Source organism: Gordionus sp. m RMFG-2023, chromosome 5 (genome assembly GCF_954871325.1).
Source record: "Gordionus sp. m RMFG-2023 chromosome 5, tfGorSpeb1-WG-v2, whole genome shotgun sequence".
In the NCBI taxonomy this organism is placed as follows: Eukaryota; Metazoa; Nematomorpha; class Gordioida; order Chordodea; family Parachordodidae; genus Gordionus; species Gordionus sp. m RMFG-2023.
The window spans coordinates 17,875,643-17,895,891 of NC_088779.1; the positions used below are offsets into that span (position 1 = coordinate 17,875,643).

The following is a 20,249-nucleotide window of genomic DNA, read 5'->3' on the forward strand; positions in this document are numbered from 1 at the left end:
GAAAGATCACTTAAAGTAATAAGAAAGAAAGAAAAGAAAGATTTTATTAAATTCTTAAGAAATTCTCTAAATATTAAAATTTTTATATAAAGCTAAAATATTTAATAAAAATTATAATTTTTAAAAAAAATATTCCGATATTTTTTTTAATTTAAAAAAAAGTTTCCAAAAAAAACGTGGGGATTCAAGATCTCGAATCCCCACATTGGGATTCCGAATCCCACGAGATTCCATATCCCAATACGACATATACATATGTATTATAAAAAAAAACAATTTAAACGAAATATATATTTTAAGGCTATAATAACAATTTAAGTTAAATAAAAAAATCAATCAATCAACAATTTCCTAGAAATTAACCAAGTATCATGAAAAAACTTAAAGCACGATAGGGGATTTTTTTTTAAATGTATTTCATCAAATAAAAAGTCAAATTGGTCTAAAAAGTAACTACGATAAACTAGAGACTCCTTCCTATTTAATCGCTCAAAATTAAAATTGAAATTCTCAGAAAAAAAATCGTTAGATTCTCCGAATAAATTCTTAACGCTTAAAAAAATACTGAATGCTAAGATATTTTTTAATGTTCATATAAAATACAAATTGCTCAGGTATAAATGAATCGTAAAAATATAAGAAACACTCAGAAAATGGACTTAGATTTTAAGATAAATATCTGTAAAATTCAGATAATTCTACTCTTATTCTGAGCGTTTCAGTTTGAGCGTAATAATATAAGCCTTATAATATCAATTTCATTTTTAAAATTATTGCCAAATTGGATCGAAGAAAGGGTTTAATAATTTAGTATCGTCATCAAAAAATTGGTACATTTGTGGATATTAGGTACAGATTGTTAACATTTAATCTATTTTTGAATTTTACTTATTTGATTGTATATTAACCACGTTGTTTTAATTTATATTTTTACGATTCGATTTTATAAATATCAGAGCCTGCAGGCCCAAAACCTGGTTTGAACTGTAAATCCAGCCGGGTCAAAAAATGATATGAATTAGCTGATTTAAAAAATTTTAAATTATAGCAATTGATCAGTTAAAAAAATGTTAGAAAATCATATAATGAAGAGTTTAATATTCCTTATTTTTAATTTTCCTATATAATAATTTGCAATACATCAAAATAAATTTCAAAAATTCCGGGTCTGGACAAAAAGATAAAATAACTCGGCTTGGGATAAAAAATACCGGCCGGTCTTAAAATTTTTCTTAAAATCTCTGGCCGGGTGAACATAAAAAAGAATTCCAATCCTGGCTAGGCCGAAAATTTCGATTTCTGCAGGTTTCTGAAAATTTTAAAAATTTTCTATAATAGGAAAAGATCATAAGATTAATGAAAAATGAAAGAAAAAGTTAATATTCCGTTGTAGAAGAAGGATCCAACAAAGAGAGAAAAAATAAATCAATTCAAATATTAAAAATAATTTTATACCATATTCATTTAAACATTATTTGTTAAGAAATAAGGTAAATACTCTGTTAAAAAACATTTATATGAACTAGACCATATTTGACCGGGTAAAATTAACTTACTTGATTAGTCAAATACAAATTTTGATTTTGGATAACTATTTTTATTGATTAAAATATATTTATTAAATCTAAATTGAATTTGAATAGGATTGTTTAATCAAAAGCTCTGTCTCTATTCTTTAGACTTTATCTTTTTCTTCTTTTCAGGTCCTTTATAATATAATATAAAAAATAAATAAGGATTATATTTAGTGGCAAGGAAAATTAATTATTTCAATCTAATTATTTTCTTTATTTAGAATTTTGTATGAATAAGTCTAGACTTTTATATAAACTAAGCGAAAGCGCGCTAGTGAACCCTAATAAAATTTTATAATAAGTCACTAAAAATATGATCTTAATTGGTATTGAATAAATATTAACTATAAATTAATAGGTAAATTGGTAATATATGCAGTAGGACTTAATAAAACCCCTGGATTGATCCAACATAGTCTTAGGACTTATTCGAATATAATTATGACTCGTGACTTCGTCGAATCTCATTTATATAAATAAATGTCCTAAGATTTAGACGAATCTCATCAAATCCAGTTAATATTTTCAATGATTTATATTTGTTTTTAATGAACTATCTGGTACTTTCATTATTTGAAATATTTTGTAACAAAATATTTTCTCAAAACGATTGTGATTAATATGGGGTAATGGAAATTCTCTTTTATTACAAAATATTTAAAATAAAATTAATAAAAATTCATTTTAAAAAACAATCACCTAAAATTTTGTTTAATATTGTTTAATAGGTATGTTATTTCCTATATTTTATTTTATTTATAATAATTCTTCAGAGCTCCTTAAATCATTATCGTCCAAGTCATTATAAATCTTACTTAGGTGCATTTTATTTATTATTACAAGCCTTGTGATGTAGAGGGGTTTTATTTATATTTAAATAATATCAGACCAAGTCCAAGGTCATACATATATTTGACTAAGTTTTAAGTGGCAATCCTGGAATTATTCCACGAATCCTATCATTATGAACGTTAAAACGAAAATATGAAAATATATTTTATATTTGAAAATAATTACTATCCAATAAATTATTTATAACAAAAAAACGAGCAGAAGTTAAGAGAAGATGATCAATCTAAATTTTATAAAATTTCAATAATAACTTTGACAAGAGCACATTTCACAATTATTAGAGTCTTTTCGTCTTCCATGTGAGCAATATACACCGCAGGTGTCCAGAATTGGGCATATCATTTTAGTTTTCGGTGTAACTTAAATAAGTAAATAAATTATTGAGATATTCCTTTTTCAAAAACAGTCATTTTTTGTTTAAAATATACTTGCCATTTTTTAGAAATGCAATGACTTTTTGCAAACACATAAATGTCCATTTATAAATAGTGAAAAATATAAACATCATGCATTTTTTTAGTCATGGTTTTAATTTTATATGATTTTATTTGTTAAATTTTGTGATACATCTTTTTTAAGAATTAATAAAATCTGATAAATTTATCAGTTAAAGTGTGACTTCTTTAAGCATGTTATTTATTTTTGCCGATAAATATTATTAAGACTATTTGCTTGAAATAACCATATTTAGAAAGTGATTATTTCATTATACATCTTCTTGTCAATAAAAATTACTATAAGTTATTCTTTAAGTTCACCATCTCATTAATATAGTCACTTTCTAGAAGGGATTACTAATCTTAGCCTATCAATAGGTTCTAATTGAACCTTTTTATATTTTCATTTACATACAAAAACTTTTATGTACATTTATAATTTGTATTATTATTTAATAAAATATATCAAAGAATAATTATAAAATATTTTGACCAAAATTTTCAACGTGAACATTTCCAAATTCCCGTTATCATAATCTAGTGTAAGAGAAAGTAGACAATTTCAATTGGTATTGGAGAAGGAATTAGCAGATATCAGAGAAGCCCCTTCATAAATATATTCGAAACTAAGAATTTATGAAATAAAAAAGCTTAGTTTGTGATCCAGCTCATAAAAAGGACAAAAAATAAATTTTTATTTGAATATTGCAAATTTTTTTTAGTAAACAGCCTAGTAAATTTTTTCCTAATTATATAAATTCTTAAATTTTTTCAATAAAATTAGATACCTTATAAAAGTGCTTTAGGTTTTTTAAAAAATCTCTCAGTAATGTGACTAATAATCTATTCTATTAATCGAGGTATTATATGTCTATAAAAAATATACTTATATATATCCTTATTCATATTTTTAATATTGAATATTTCCAATAAACCAAAAAATAAGGAAAAGATAAAAAGTTTAAAATTGTTCTATAAGTTGCACTTCTAAAACTTATTGATGCACATTTATAATACATTTGAAACATGATTGAACTAGAGTCCATTACGAGAGGAACATTTGAAACATGATTGAACTAGAGTCCATTACGAGAGGACACGGATTAAACCTAACTCGCCACTTTCAATACCCTATAAATAAAAGGACCAAAATATTTCAGTTTTCTTTTACAAAGGTTCGGGAAATGTTTCTTTAGGCTATTCCTTCATTTATCTGCAGTTAGAATTAACTATTTATGAGCTCAATTCTATTGGAATCCGCTTGGACTATAAGATCACGTACCCCATACATGTTTGGGCCATATCTTTTGTAAAGACATATCTTACATAGTTACTTTTGCAGTGGAGGGCGAATCACCAGGCAACATGTAGGAATCAATCATTTACCAAACATTGAACTTTACTCACATCCTCATAATTAAAACCACCTGATTCCTTAAAATTTGGTAAAAATTAGTATGATTTAACTAAAAAAAAATTTTTAAGTCGGGGATCCAAACAATCTCTCAATATACTGGAACTTAAGAACTATCTAAAATAGTTAATTCTTTAGTTTATCAAGGAATTAAGTTCTCATATTCGGGAAGACTAGGGACTCCATTTGTTGGGCGGATTGAGTTTTATGTTTTATCTAATATATTGAATATTTTATTCTAATGAATGTATTAAAATACATTATATACTAATCCACAACTCTCTAACCTTAAAAACATAAAGAATTAATAATGCCCATTTCAAAACAAAGCATATAATATTTTTTTCAAATTTTTAAAAAAATAACCAATTAAGCGTTTCATATCATAACACAATATTAAATGCTACTGCGCAATTTTATCATATATTTTCGGCTCGTGTCATTTCATAACGCTATACATTGTCAGTCCGATACTTTGTCACGTATATATTTTATGAATCCGACACTTTATCATCTGTCATTTGATAATTGCCACTTTGTAGCTCATAAAATCTTAAGTTAAAAATTATATTCAAATCTAAATATATATCCCATGCTTATTTTATTTGACCTTTAAAATTTTTATATTGCTATATTTTTCTAGATTAATTTGTTAAACATTGTAAAATATTTATAAACAATGATATAATTTAAAACATTTACTATGATCCTTTAGAAAAAAGGAAAATTCCTAACCTGGGATATCTCATGTATTGATCTTCTTGCCCCTTCCAATATAAATAGAGATTCTCCCATAAACGCAGAGTCGAATAAACTCGCTAAATATTCGCTACACTACCTACTAACTAAACATTCCTACCCATATTCGCCACAACTAACTCGTTTGGATCTCACGCTCTCGTTTTTCAAAGAGTTGGAGTACTAGATCTCCTCTAAAACCGAGGATCCCAACGAGGATTACCACCTACGTCAGAGGAAGATTCTAAACTTTGTAAAAAGTAATTATCCCAGTTTTATATTATCAATAAACGAGACCCCATAAATGAAAAGATTTGAAATAAAAAAAAAAATTTATAGTTTTTTCAATCGAAATTTTATTTCCCTTATATATTTTTTTAAATTATCATTTAATCATAGGAGGATTGCCGGAGTGGCCTAGTGGGTTTATGATGTATGCTTGGAAACCGAAGGTCCCAGGTTCAATCCTGGTAAGGAACGTAAAAATTTTCAGGTTTTTCTTTGATAACGGATGTGTAAGGACATTTATTAGGATGAATTTCTGAGCTGAAAAACGCCACCTTAGTCACCGACAGACTTGGACGGCCGGGTGCTAGGATACTTGTCCAATAAACCAAAAATGAAAATGGCCAGCTGACCTCGTGGGCTATTCAAGGATGATAGATGGAATCGATAAAAACACTCCGGTGGGATATCTGTTGATAGAACTCCGGTGAGATATCTGTCGATATTGATACTTCAGGGTGAGATCAAGACATAATGGCCTGGATACCGATACTCCGGTGGAAGATTCAAATGAAATAGATAAGGAAAACTCAGGTGGGGGATATCAGAGATAAAGTGGAGAGAAAGTTTACCACCAAAAAAAAGTGAAAGCTTAAGATAAAAAAAAATTCAATTATAGGAGGAGATGGAGGAAAAGAATTCACCTATGAATGGGAAACCTTGTATATTAGATATAGTCAGATAACACATCATAACATAGTATTTATAAAAGGTTGCCTAATAAATCTTGCGTTATTAAATGACGCGTTACAAAGTATCAAATTACAAGGTGACGAGTTATCAAATAGAGTAATAAATATTACTCTGATAAAATGTCAGAGTAATTTAGTACCCTAGAGATAAAGTGTTGGAGGGAAAAAGGCCGGAGTGATATAGAGTCGAAAGAATTGGATTGATAAAGTATATGATTAATAAAGTGCCCATGTGTTTAAGCGTCGCGATGTTTAAAGTGTCTAATAATTATGCTAAACCCATATTCTTTATTGTAATAATTCATATTCATAAATAAAATTTTTTAAGATTCTAATGGCACCCTAATATAGGGTATATGGCTATAAAACATGCTATGTATTGACTGGCCTGAAGAAACTTGTAAACTTATCTAGCTAATAACGATTATATTTAAAACTTTGATTGAAATTTAATTTTATAGAATAAGGATCGGGCAATGCATTGTTATTAAATTTGTTTGAATAAACTAATTCTCAACCCCTTTTTGTGAAAAAAAATAATAACGGTCAATTCTTCTTCCACCTATTCAAGATTTATTAATATATCTCAATCACTCCCCGATATCTTTCTAAAATTAAATTATTTAAAAAACTCAGGTACAATATCATACTTTTCAATTGCATCAAAAGTCAAGGTCGATCAACAACACTCTTCAGTAAACAAATTATTAAGCCTCTTTTACAAAAAGACTCAATATCTAATATTCCAGAACAAGCGATCTTTCAATAGATGTGCCTAAGACCTGACCACTATCCCCTGGGTTATGGGCAATCCCTTATTTGGGATTATACAGGTGCCTCGTCCTTCCCACATAAATAGCCGCCTGCTTACTTAAGCAGAAACTAAAAAAATAAATAAATACAAAAGCCTAAACAATTTTATATTCTCGCCAATTGCAATTTCTACCAACGGAAATTTTGCTCATATCACTTTAAGTTTTTGAATAAATGTAACTCACAAAATTAAATTAAAAACTTTCGAACCTAGTGAATTCCTATTCCTTAGGCAGGACATACAAATAAACATTTTTAAATTTAGCTATTGTTCCTTTTAAACTTTTCTTAAAATTATTTTGGTTTGAAAAAACAATTTCCATTTTATTCTTTTTTTTATATAGTTTCATTATATTCATATTGTATATATTTTTAAAGTTTTAAAACAAATATAAAATAATGATCAATTAAGAAAGATATAATTTAGTCACTAAAATGCACTATATATATTTAAAATTTCTTATATATATTTTTTTAAAAAATAAATTATTCGGTCTATAATGTTTGAATTCGAATTTTATTAGGCAGTTTTTAAAAATAAAATAAATAAATACCATATAATTCTGGCTTAGTGTGCATTAGCACTCTGCTCTCAAGAGAATAAAATCATATTTTAAATATACGCAAAACTATAGGCCAAGATGGAGTTAATTCTTAATTAGTATTGAGGAGTAAGGACAGTATGAAATAAAAACGCGATGTGGTGTGGTTTAAATAATTGAGCACAACTACAATAAATGCTAACAACGACATGGATATATAAAAATTAAGCGCCTACGTATGAATTTGCTGTGTAAGGAGAGGGGGGGGGTGGCGATAATAAAAAACTGAAGATAATTGTTGTAATATTATTTAATCTTGTTGATTATTATTTATTTTCTTGGGGTTAATTGAATTTTATGTACAATTATTTTATAGGATATATTTTATATTTATATGAAAAATAAGAAAACGTTTCAACTTTTTTCGCGTTTAAAAAATCTTTAAAAAAAATAAATAAATATTATTTTTCGTTTATATAAAAAATATAAATTTTGATTCGCGTTATTTAGTTTGTTTAGAAAAATAAAGATATAAAAAAAAGAATTTGTATATCCTCTAATAATTAGTTCAGTGCCAATTTCCAATAATTAAATATCCTCAACTACTGGTGCATTTTTTTAAAGAAACCTAAAAGTAGTTTAATCGATTTAGTCAATTACTACCAATATGATCACAAATTTAGAAAGTATAAAAATTATAGCAGTAACTCCAAATAAGTTACCAATGCTTACTATGCATTTATGAGATTCTATAAAGCTATGATATGCACACAACCAGAGTAGGCATGTTGCTTAATAAAATTAACGGTTATGAAATATAACGGCTAAGTTACCATCGTCCCCTCAAAAAAACCAAATGGTTATGTTATTTTTATTTAGAACATGTAACAGTTACAAAAAGTTATTCATTACATTATTTACAATAAGAATAAATGAAGATAAGGATTTTTGTTGATTCACTTTTCTGTAAAATTTAAAATAAAAATCAGTATAATAAAGAAACTAAAACTAATTTTTAATATTTTAGGGTCTATTTTAATAGGTTAATACTACCAATTCAACGTAAAGCAATTTTCTAAGTAAGAATCTAATTTGCTAAATACCGATCAAAATTTATTAAAATGTAAAAACACCCTCTTATTATTTAACATAATTTATTAAGGAATAGCGTGGGAGCAAACAAAATATAAATTTGATAGGTACCACCTTAAGGTAGTACTAGTACCTATCATTAACCATTTTAATAATAAACAAACATTATCAATAGGTACTACCAAATTTATTTATAATATATATTTGAAAAATCGCATTTTTAGAAAGCGTCTGTAACCTATTCGGCTAGAGCGTCGTTACCAATCCGACACTTCTGGGTTCTAATCCCAGCAAAGATCATGTTTTTTTTCTTAACCCAACTTGGTGGTTCCGTCCTTTGGAGAATAATGTATAGGAGGCCGGACTCGACCACGTGATTCCGTTGTAATATAGATTAAATAATAAGGGTCTTATCTTATTACATTTTAATAAATTTTGTTTGATAATTAGAAAATTGTTAAAGGTTGACTTGGTAGTATCTATCATTACCCTTATAGTATTCATTCGACAAAGGACTACTTTTTTAAATAAAACAACTGCATACATTAATCTATCTGCCTTGGTAAATTGTGAAAGAACATCTTAAAATTATAAAATATAGGCTGAGGGAAAATATGAAAAACTAATTTAGGGAATTTGTTTTATTCACGTTAAAAGAGAAAAGAATTGTTGATTAAAATAGAACCATATCTGTTTATCTGTTATCTGCGCCAAAGTTTGTTAATGCGAGTTCCAAAGTTTGTTAATGCGAGTTATTAGCTTAAAAATTATATAATATTCGTTTAATTCATTATTTAAATTCTATTTGGGAAACTATATTTGCAACATGCCTGAATTTATATGTATACAATAAGTCTTATACTCGGTGCAATATAATGTATTGTTTGTAGATTTTATGCAATAAGTAATAATTTTATATGTGCAATATATATTTTATTATATACGGAATTTAAGTATGTTTTTTATATGTTCAATTAGTATGATTTTATATGTGCAATTCTTAAAATAAAATGTGGGATTATCATTACATATGAGTCTTTTTTTTAATAAAAATGTAACAAATGTATTATTGTGTTAAATCCACCGTTTTAGACATTTTTCTCAAAAATATAAAAAATAATAAAAGCATACATAATATGAACAAGTAAGAAGTTCCGGTTGAAGGCCGGATAAAAGTGGACTAGGCCCGAAAATAGGGATATGGGGATGAGGCCGCAGGAAAACATTTGCTCAGAAGGCCGCAACATCGCCAGTTCACCTATGATTATACCCTTTCTCACGAACAAAATTTATATTCAGCTATATACTTTTTAAAAAAATAAATTTTATCATGAGATCAATTATTACTTTGAATTTTTTAAAATATGCTTGAAACAGGAATAGAAGAAACATGACATATATATAAATGTAAAGTGTGCACAAAAACATCTGCTCAACATCTATCAAATTTAAGAAAGATGGGGCAGAAGTGATTTTGTTACTGCAATATCATTAATTTTATTGAGGATCCTGGGGCTGAGATATGTAGCATTTTATTGATGCCATTAATGCTATCTATTATTGGAGAGTCTCCTAATGCTTTAAATTTTACAAAACACTATGATTATCTCTATTATTATATCTAAATTTAAGCTTCCTGAATCCAAATGATCTGTTTACAATCAAGTTGGCCTCATTAGTAAATTTTATTTTACATCTATTTTCTTGTGTTATTTTTAGTGTTGTTAAACGGCTCGTTTTGAGCCGATTTTTAAAAACGGCTAACTCAATATTTTAGCCAGAAAAATATTATGAAAGCCTAGATATTTTGCCCATAGATGGCACATAGTATTGAACATCTATTGGCGAAATCTCGACGCTTAGGCAATATTTTCCTGGCTATAATGTTGAGTTAGCCGTTTTTAAAAATCGGCTCAAATCGCGCCGTTTAACAACACTAGTTATTTTAATCCTATTTTTATCAATATGTGATGAAATGGAGATCATATCCCCACTTTAAATTAATTCTTTTGTAGAAATCATGAGCTCACATCGATGTTGAATTTATTAGGGGAGAGATTTTAATTACTAAGAGTAAATAAAATAAAATATTTTAAAAATTATCTTCCATACATTTTTGCTTTTTTGTAAGATGAGTAGGATCCTGAATGTTATCATCAAAAAAATATGTGTAAAAAATAATTTAAAAGTGAAAAAATTGAAATTATTTGACAGGATAAAATATAAATTAATATAAAACTATATTTTTGAAAAATATTTCCGTCATCTGTATTTATTTTGCTTAAGATGGGGGGGGGGAGGTGGCTGCGTACGCTTATGATATAAAAGATAAATTATTACGAGATTACAAAAAAATTAATTATGAAATCATGGTAAATTATAAAATTTATTTAATTATATAACATATTAGCTAATCATGCTTAATTATAGAAATATAATTTATTAATAAATCCAAATATGTGATATAGGCTGTAAACCTAAACTTTCAAAATACAACCGATATGTAGCGGGGTTTACCAGCTATTGTTCTACATTATCAAAATTTATTTTTTATAAATATACTCTACTTTATAATTTCTATTTTTAATTCTTCTTAATTAAATGTGTAGATTTTTGTAGTTCCTGCATTGTTAGAAAAGTAACAAAAGTATTCTTTAATTATTATAATGATTTACCATTGCATTCACAGATATTACAGTCACTTGAGTCTTTTTTAAAACCATCTTTGCAATACTTCAAACACATAGACGACTCGGGGCATTTATTTGTTTCTTCTAAACATACACTACAAATGTCACAACCCATACCATCTTTTTGATAACCATTAGGGCATTCAAGTGTACATTTTAAATTTTGGCATTTGGCTAAAATAGAGAAAATGTAACTAATTATAATTAAATTATATTTTAAAATTGCAATGGCTAAATAAAGAGGTATTCAGGTAAATGAAGTTGGCAGAACGACTTATTTAATAAATTTTATAACCCATAACTTTATTAGTTCATTCATGCTTCAAACTAAACATTTAAATCAACCGTTACTGAAACTAAGTGTTTGCGAATTATACTTTTTTTAAAATATCTGTAAAAATATAAATGTGGAACTTTATATAATGCAAACAGGATAAATTTTTTTTCTTTTTAGCTTTTCACTTTTCTGGTGGTAAGCTCCTTCAATATTTCTCTCCACTTTATGTTATTCATGCTATCTCTTTTATCTAATTTATATTTCTTCATATTGGCTAACTTTATAGCCCCATTGAAGTTTTGACCTTCCTCTTTTACATTTGCCCATCACTTCCAAACAACCTTATTTCGTATATAGTCTATAGGACTTTTCATTATGTGCCCATCTAAGTCTGTTCACCAATATCTTAGTCTTTATACCCACTACCTTTAAACTTCCTAGTATTATACTTCGCACCTTATCTTTTAATCATCCTCAGCATTCTCATTTCCATAGTTTGTAGACATCTCTCGTCTGATTTTTTGGTTGGCCATGTTTCCGAACTATATAGAATAGTTGGTTGTACTATGGAACTGTAAATTTTTCCCTTCAATTTGTGTGGAATTCTTTTGAATCACCCTTGATTAATTTTACTCTTTATCTCTTTCTCTATTGTGCCGTTTGTTTGTATAGTGGGGCCCAAATATTTGCAGCTTCAATTGCGGATATCTGGCATTCATTTATATCAATGCTCTCTGTATAATCTCCTCCTATCACCATATACTCTGTATTTTCTCTGTTTACTTTTAGTCCACGCTTTTCTAAAATATTTATCCAACTCACTAATCTTTCTTTCATTTCATCCTTGGATTCGGCAAGTATCACAATATCATCTGCAAATATCATATTCCATGGGGCTGTTTGCGGTAGACTGTGATAATACATCTATTACTGTTATGAAGAGAAGTGGGCTTAGAGCCGACCCTTGATAAACTCCCTTGGCTATTGTGAAGCCTGCTGAAGTACCAGTTGTGCTAAGGACCATTGTTATATGGCCCATATACATATCCTGCATTATTCTTATATATTTTTCCGTAACTTTTTTGTGGCGTAGCACCCATCAGATAAGTTTTATTGGGATTCTATCGAAGGCTTTTTCTAGATCGAGAAAGACCATGTGTAACTTTTTGTCATTTTATCTGTATTTTTCACTCATTTACCTAATTACGTGGATTGCATCAGTCGTTGATCTTCCAAGCATAAAGCCAAACTGAGTCTCTCCTAGACTATGCCTCTTGTCCTTTTTTCTATTATTTCGTGAAGTATAAGACAGGGACATTAATTTTATGTCCCTGTAATTTTGACAATTGTGTGGATCCCCTTTATTTTTGAAGATAGGAATTAGATAGCTCTGCATCCATTTTTGAGGAATTTCTTCATTTTCCAGTATTTTATTGTACAGATTGGTGAGGAAATATATTCCTTCATCTCCTAGTGATTTAAGGCTTTCTATTGGAATATCATCAGGACCCCTAGCTTTGTTGTTTTTCATATGTTTAAGGCATGTGATTATTTCTTGTTCTGTTATTGATTGTATTAGGTTTTAAACAGGATACCAATAATACCGTTATCAAATTTAAATTCTAGAATAGAAACATTGAAACTTATATATGCCGATATTTATTAATTTATTATAGGATGCCATTTTTTTTAAATTCAGTCTATTAAAAAAAAGGGTTTATACAGACAGAGTATCCAGTTTAACGGGAATTTTTCACAAATATCTTCTGGTAAAAAGGATAAAACAAATAGAAAAATCAAACACTCGCTAGGGACAATCGAGATTGATAGCAACCCAATAGAATAAATGTAGTTGCATTAGTAGTAGATATGGATGTTGTAGGTTTGTTAAGCAAGGTTGCTGTGGGACCAGTAGTTAGAATAGTATTGGTACTTGGCAGCTTCATTTTTCTTATTACAGAGTTGATTAGTTTGATAAAGTATTTTAAATCATATTTTCTATCATTAATTCTTTATAAGATATTCAATTTGGCTAATATTGACCTTGGCCAAAAATATTTTTAGCCGTGTTTTTTGTAAATTAGTAATTTTGCTTTATCATAGTCATTATTTTTAAATATTATTAACTTTTACTTATTTTTCTTTTAAATTGTCGTTTAAAGTGAGGGGGAAAATTAGCTAAAAATGATATTTACGTGAACGATAAAATTCCGGAAAACGGATAATTTCCACTTGCCCCCCCCCCCCTTGGCTGTGCATATGTATGGCTGGTAATTTTCTCTTTTGCGATAAAATTTAATTTAATGAGATTAAGCTATAATTCTCACTAGATAGCCCATTCATTATAATAAAATAAAAAAAGCCGGGACTTCATACCTTTTATGCAGTGGTCATTTTAAGATTAAGTAAAAGTAGTTCTTATAGCTATATACCAACAATCCTGGGTTTAATGACAAGACTTTCAGGTATATTAGCAACTATCGATTTTAACTCACAAAACACAAAACTTTTCATTTATATTTGTTATAATTTATATATGATTTTAAAAAAATTAATTTTTACTATAAATCCATATAGAAAATAAATTATTTCTCTTACAAATTGAATATGCTCATTCAGGACAATAATGTATTGTATCGAATCTTTGCCCTTTTTCTGTTATTCTGACTTTAGCAATATATTACACAATAATTTTTTTTTTAATCTTTTTTAAATTTTAATTAAAAAAATTTTATGGGGTATCACGTCAATTCGGCGCGGAAAATTCGGCGCGGCGTCAATTCGGCGCATCGTCAATTCAGCGCAGCGACAACTCGGCGTAACGTCAATTCAGCGCGGCGACAACTCGGCGTAACGTCAATTCGGCGCGGCGTCAATTCGGCGCAACGTCAATTTGGCACGGCGTCAATTCGGCGCGTATCTAATACAGTTGCAATTTATTATAAATTTATTAGTATAAAAAAAAGAATGATTAAATAGAAATGATTTTGAATGTTGGTCATATTAATTATTTCTTCGTATCTTTTTTTACAAAAATCTCAATTTTATTTACTAAATGTGTAATATCAATAAAAAAAATTAACAACCAATATTTATACCGATTTCCTTGCTGGACCAATTTACCACATTATAAGGTAGGGGAGACTGGGGTTAGTCGGATCGATTTTTACAAAATTTAGCTCCTGATTTTTTTAGATAATATAAAAAATAATATATGATTAGATACCTCCTAAAACTATACTCTATAAAGGTACCTTATAAAAATTTTAAGGATATAATCATATTTTTTAAATTTTACTTTTTGAAAAAGTAAAAATAATATCCAAAAAGCCCCAATAGCGGGGTGAGGCAAATTCAAGGGGTTTCCTAATCATTGGTTTTTTTAGCCATAATAAATTGAAATGCATTTTTATTTATTAATAATGATACGTATAGAATAATTTTATTGTTTTATTGTTAAAAATATCATAATACTTATAAATTGAATTATATATAAAAATTGAAACTTAATTTAGGTTAATTTAATAAACATTTTGGACATAAAGGAGATGTTATGATTTCTTAGCATAAATCCTAAATACCAATCATAAACAGCCATGAAATTGTTTTTGTGCGTTAATTCGTTTTTGATTATTTTATAATAGAAAAAATTAGTTAAACATAATATATATTTAAAATGATTAATAGAATTATTTTAAGGATTTTTAATAAATCTAAAAAATGAATCAGTCTTAATTTGAATTTTATTGGATCAACATTAGTGTTGTTAAACGTCCGATTTGGGTCGATTAAGATTTTAGCCATAATAACATGTAAGATTAGAGATAGAAGTCCAAACTTTTCTTACATTTAGCGCAAAATCTCGCTTACATAATATTGGCTACTAATCAAAAAAGGGGAGACTGGGGTTAGATACCGGGGCTTGGCAAACCACTTAATCTCATCTTAAAATTAAATACACCAGAAGGTTAAAGTTTTATCATAATATAGTTTTTATTAGTTTACGTCTATAGACAAAAAATCTTTTGAAATAATTATTAAAAATTTTATTTAAGAAATAAAATATTGATGAAGTTTTTATAATTTGGGAAAGTTATATGAGTATTTATTATCCAGAAATTTAGAATTAGCAGGGCTTGCTAAACCATACACGTCTATTATGGCAGTTAATAATGAAAAAAATACAAAATGTTTATTAAATTAACCAAAATTAAGTTTCAATTTTTATATATAACTTGCCTTAATTTACCCGCTATTGGGGCTTGTTGGACAAAATTGTTCTTTTACAAAAAGTAAAATTTAAAAAAAAATGATTATATTCTTAAAATTTTTTATAAGGAACCTTTATAGAGTATAGTTTTAGGTATCTAATCATATATTTTTTTTATATTATCTAAAAAACCAAGAGCTATAGCCAATTTTATAAAAATCGGTCCGACTAAACCCAGTCTCCCCTACCTTATAATGTGGTAAATTGGTCCAGCAAGGAAATCGGTATAAATATTAGTTGTTAATTTTTTTTATTGATATTACACATGTAGTAAATAAAATTGAGATTTTTGTAAAAAAAAATACGAAGAAATAATTAATATGACCAACATTCAAAATCATTTCTATTTAATCATTCTTTTTTTATACTAATAAATTTATAATAAATTGCAACTGTATTAGATACGCGCTGAATTGACGTTGCGCTGAATTGACGTTGCGCCGAATTGTCGCCGCGCCGAATTGACGTTGCGCCGAGTTGTCGCCGCGCTGAATTGACGTTGCGCCGAATTGTCGCCGCGCCGAATTGACGTTGCGCCGAGTTGTCGCCGCGCTGAATTGGCGATGCGCCGAATTGACGCCGCGTTGAGTTTTCTGCGCCGAATTGTCGTGCGCCGAATTTTCCGCGCTGAATTGACGTGGAACCATATGCCTAAGCCAATTACGATATTACCCATTCAAAATTTTTTTTAACCCCCTAAATATTTTTTAAAAAATGGATATTTTAATCAACAAAATTACCTTAGAAAAACCATATATAATACAAGTGCCTGCTATCATGTTGCAAGTAAGTCGTGAGGGAAATTTTATTTTGGAGACCAAGCCTAGTTTTATCTCCCCCCCCCTCCAAACATTTTTTTACTCACCATTCTCCTGTGAGTCTATCACCTACACCCTAAAAGAAAAAAACTAGATAAAAACCCACGGAAAAATAACCCACGAAAAAATAACCCTCGGAAAAATAACCCCCGGAATTTTTTTCCCCATGTTCATGAAATTTACTTTAAACCTATTAACAAAGGCATATTTTTATTTACATTATAATAGATGCACTCATCTTTATAAGGTATAGTATAGACAAATTAATATATTTTTTAATTATAATATTGCAAATAATTTTTAAGTCAAAAAAAATATTATAAAAATATATTATATTAATGAGATAAATTTTTTTAATATGGCCCTAATTCATTATTTGAAGATTGCTCATATACCCGCCCATTAAAAATTCTTAAACAAGATAAAATGGTAATTGAAGCTTAATTTGACGTGCCCGGGACTGGAAATTGCCCCTTGCTATCTCTCTTGATAATTGACATAATTTTTATCAAAATAATCAAAAATATACTTACCATTACTCAGGAATGTTATTGCATTGTCCATATCGCATAAGGAAACAAATGCTAAGCGGTCCATCGTGCTAAAAATGAAGAGTTTATCAGCCTGTATTGGCTTTCTAGCTTCTGAATTCTCTAACAAATGGTAAAAGTATCCTCTGATCAGAGACCTTCATGGGCTGGGTGATGGTGATAGGAGGAGATGAAACAGAGAGCATTGATATAAATGAATGGCAGATATCGGCAATTGAAAGCTCCAAATATTTAGTCCCCATTATACAAACAAACGGCACAATAGAGAAAGAGATAAAGAGTAAAATTAATCAAGGGTGATTCAAAAGAATTCCACACAAATTGAAGGGAAAAATTTACAGTTCCATATACAATCAACTATTCTGGAAGCCTGGCCAACCAAAGAATCAGCCGAGAGAAGTACAAATTATGGAGATGAGAATGCTGTGTGTGATTGATGGGGTATCAAGAAAGTATCAGGTGCGAAGTGCAAGAATACTATTTAAAGGTAATGCTTATGACTAAGAAAATGGTGAACATATTTAGGTGGTATGGGCACACAATGGGAAGGCCTATAAACTATATAGGAAATAAGGTTAAGAGTATGGAAGTGATGGGCAAATGTAAAAGATGAAGGCCAAATCAATGGGGCCATAAAGTTAGAGCCAATATGAAGAAATATAAATTAGATAAATGAAATAGCATGGTTGCGATAAAGTAGAGAGAGATATTGAAAGAGCTTACCACCAGAAAAAGGTGAAAGCTAAAGTGAAAAAAAAACTACTATAAAAAATATATCTTGTTTTGATTTTACCTATGTATGTTTATATTTAATTAATTTAAAAAATCAGGGGAAGAGTTTCATTTTTATGGAATATTTTTACAAATTATATTTATTATTATATTATTCAAGATTTGAAATGGACATTTTGGTTTTAAAATAAAAAAAATACAATCTAAAGTTTAAATGGCGATACACTTACATTTTTTAAAATTTAATTTATGAACGTGGACTTAAATTAATATAAGAGTGGAAGCTTCTAGTGAAAATGAAACAACATTCTTCAATAAAAGATGGTATAAACAAAACCGTAGAAATCTTAGACTATTCGCAAAGTCAGAGTAATCAGTTTCTAATGTTATAGTAGTCAACTCAAGTTAGCAGATGTTTTTCAACAATAAAATTTTTACTTTCTCCATATATATATATATGTAATTTGAGGTGAATCTAGAAATTATAATTGTAAAGCTCACCTCTATTTTTTTAAGTAATTAATATTCAATATTGCAGTTATTAAATGATGTTTATTTATTATAATTTATAAATTAGATATTATCTATGCGCAATAAATGATAGAATAAATGTTTTATATTTTTATTGAGGAAATAAAAAAATGTGCTTCTCTATTTATAATTATAATGAGGTTTGTATATAAAAGAATTCAACCCGTTTTTAGAGGTTTGAACTGAACCAATATTATTTTTTAAAAACCGAGCCTGAACTCTGGACCATATTTCTACCTGAACCCGAACCTAAACCGATGAGTTATTGCTTTCGGTTTGGATTTCTGGAATTTACTATATTATTTATAGATTTGTTATTTTAGTTACACAGCTATTAAAAAACAAAAAAAATAAGCATATTTTAATTTAATTTCAAATATTATTATCAAAATATTCGCTTGAAATTCAAAAAAATATATCAAAATTTTAATGCAGCTGTCGCCTATAAGAAATTTGAGAGGTCCTGCCCGTGGTTTTTTATGTATAACTTGTCCGCCTCAGACCGGCCCGAAATTCTTTTATGTATAAATTGCCAGACCCGACCCGTTATAATTTTCTAAGGTAGGGATTGACAGATCTCTAATGTGCATTGAGCATTAGATTTGGCAAATGAGTCAATATAAAGTATATTTAAATATTATAATTTTATTTCATATATTAAATTTTCTGACATTATATTATAATGTATTTTTTAATGGTAAAAAAAATATCATTTTTTTGTACTTTATGGTTAGGTTATATCTTATATAGGCCAAATATATTGTAAAATTTGCCAAAAAAATTTATGAAAGGGGTTAAGTCTAAAAAACTTAATTTCTTATGAATACTTATTACTTATATTTATAAATAAAATATGATTTTTGATTAGTTTAAGTTAAACGAACTATAATTATAATTTGATAGTTAACTTCTGGAAAAATTTCAAGGTCTAGGTAAAATAAAAGAGATTCATCATTTTATATGTAATCTAATTTTTGACATAAAATTGTTATCTTAATTGAGCAATTGATAAAATTCCCAACGGTTCATATTGTGATTCGGTTTCACCATTAATCCTCCTTATAGTAGGTCTATATGAATATTAAATTTGCTATTCATTATTTAAATTTGTCATTATCAAAATGGGCGGTTAGCCCTAAAAGGAGAACTTAAATTGAGCTAAGAAATAAATAAACATTAGTGTAATAATCAACTAGTTGTTATTAACCGTTATATAAAAATTAACCATGAGAGCATATAAATTTAAGCTGTATTAAGATGTTATCTGTGACAAATGATTAAAAATTTAATTAACCATTAAAATTGAAATAAATAACTATCAATAAATTAGAATTTTTTTACCAATCACTCTTGTCTTTAATATATAAATAATGTTTATTTTTACTTTACCCCACCCTCTAAACTAATTTCCCTTCCCCCCTTTAAAAAAAATGGAGGCAAATAGCTCTTATCCTTCTTATGTAATGTGGGAGTGATGGAAACCTTTATAAGGATTGGTAAACATATGTACAAGATATAAATTAACTTAACTAAACCAAGTCGTGCTTTCTAAAAGTTGACCTCATCATAGATGAGCAATATAGGAGGGTTTAAGCCCATATAGTCTAGATTTTATAATCTAAATTTGATGGAGATTTTTTTTATCATACAAAAAGTATTATATATTAATAAATTGAAATATAACCTTGTATATCATCTTGTTTTTTAGCTGAATACAAGTCCGATATAACAATCACAAATATCAAGAAGAGAATAAAAGAAAAGTAGGCTTTCATTTCATTTAAAATTAATGCGGTGTATAATTTTTATAATATAATTTATTATTATTATTTATTTATTCATTTTTAATTAAAATTTTCATTGTCAATGTCAAACTAATAAACATTTAAATATAAATATCAGATGTTTTTAAAAACGATTAATTGACAAATTAATAATTAG

The 20,249-nt window shown here is 27.8% G+C and overlaps 1 protein-coding gene across 1 annotated transcript; it reads right to left on the bottom strand.

Annotated features, from left to right (window-relative positions):
• Nucleotides 1-1,566: 1,566 nt before the first annotated feature.
• On the bottom strand, nucleotides 1,567-20,134 carry LOC135929950 (antistasin-like). The gene is made up of 4 exons (XM_065466708.1): nucleotides 19,993-20,134; nucleotides 11,115-11,303; nucleotides 2,678-2,785; nucleotides 1,567-1,706 (listed from the first exon to the last, which is right to left on the bottom strand). Exons 1-4 carry the CDS (start codon nucleotides 20,081-20,083, stop codon nucleotides 1,669-1,671), a joined length of 426 nt encoding a protein of 141 aa, XP_065322780.1. The 5' UTR covers nucleotides 20,084-20,134; the 3' UTR covers nucleotides 1,567-1,668.
• Between the last annotated feature and the right edge of the window lie 115 nt (nucleotides 20,135-20,249).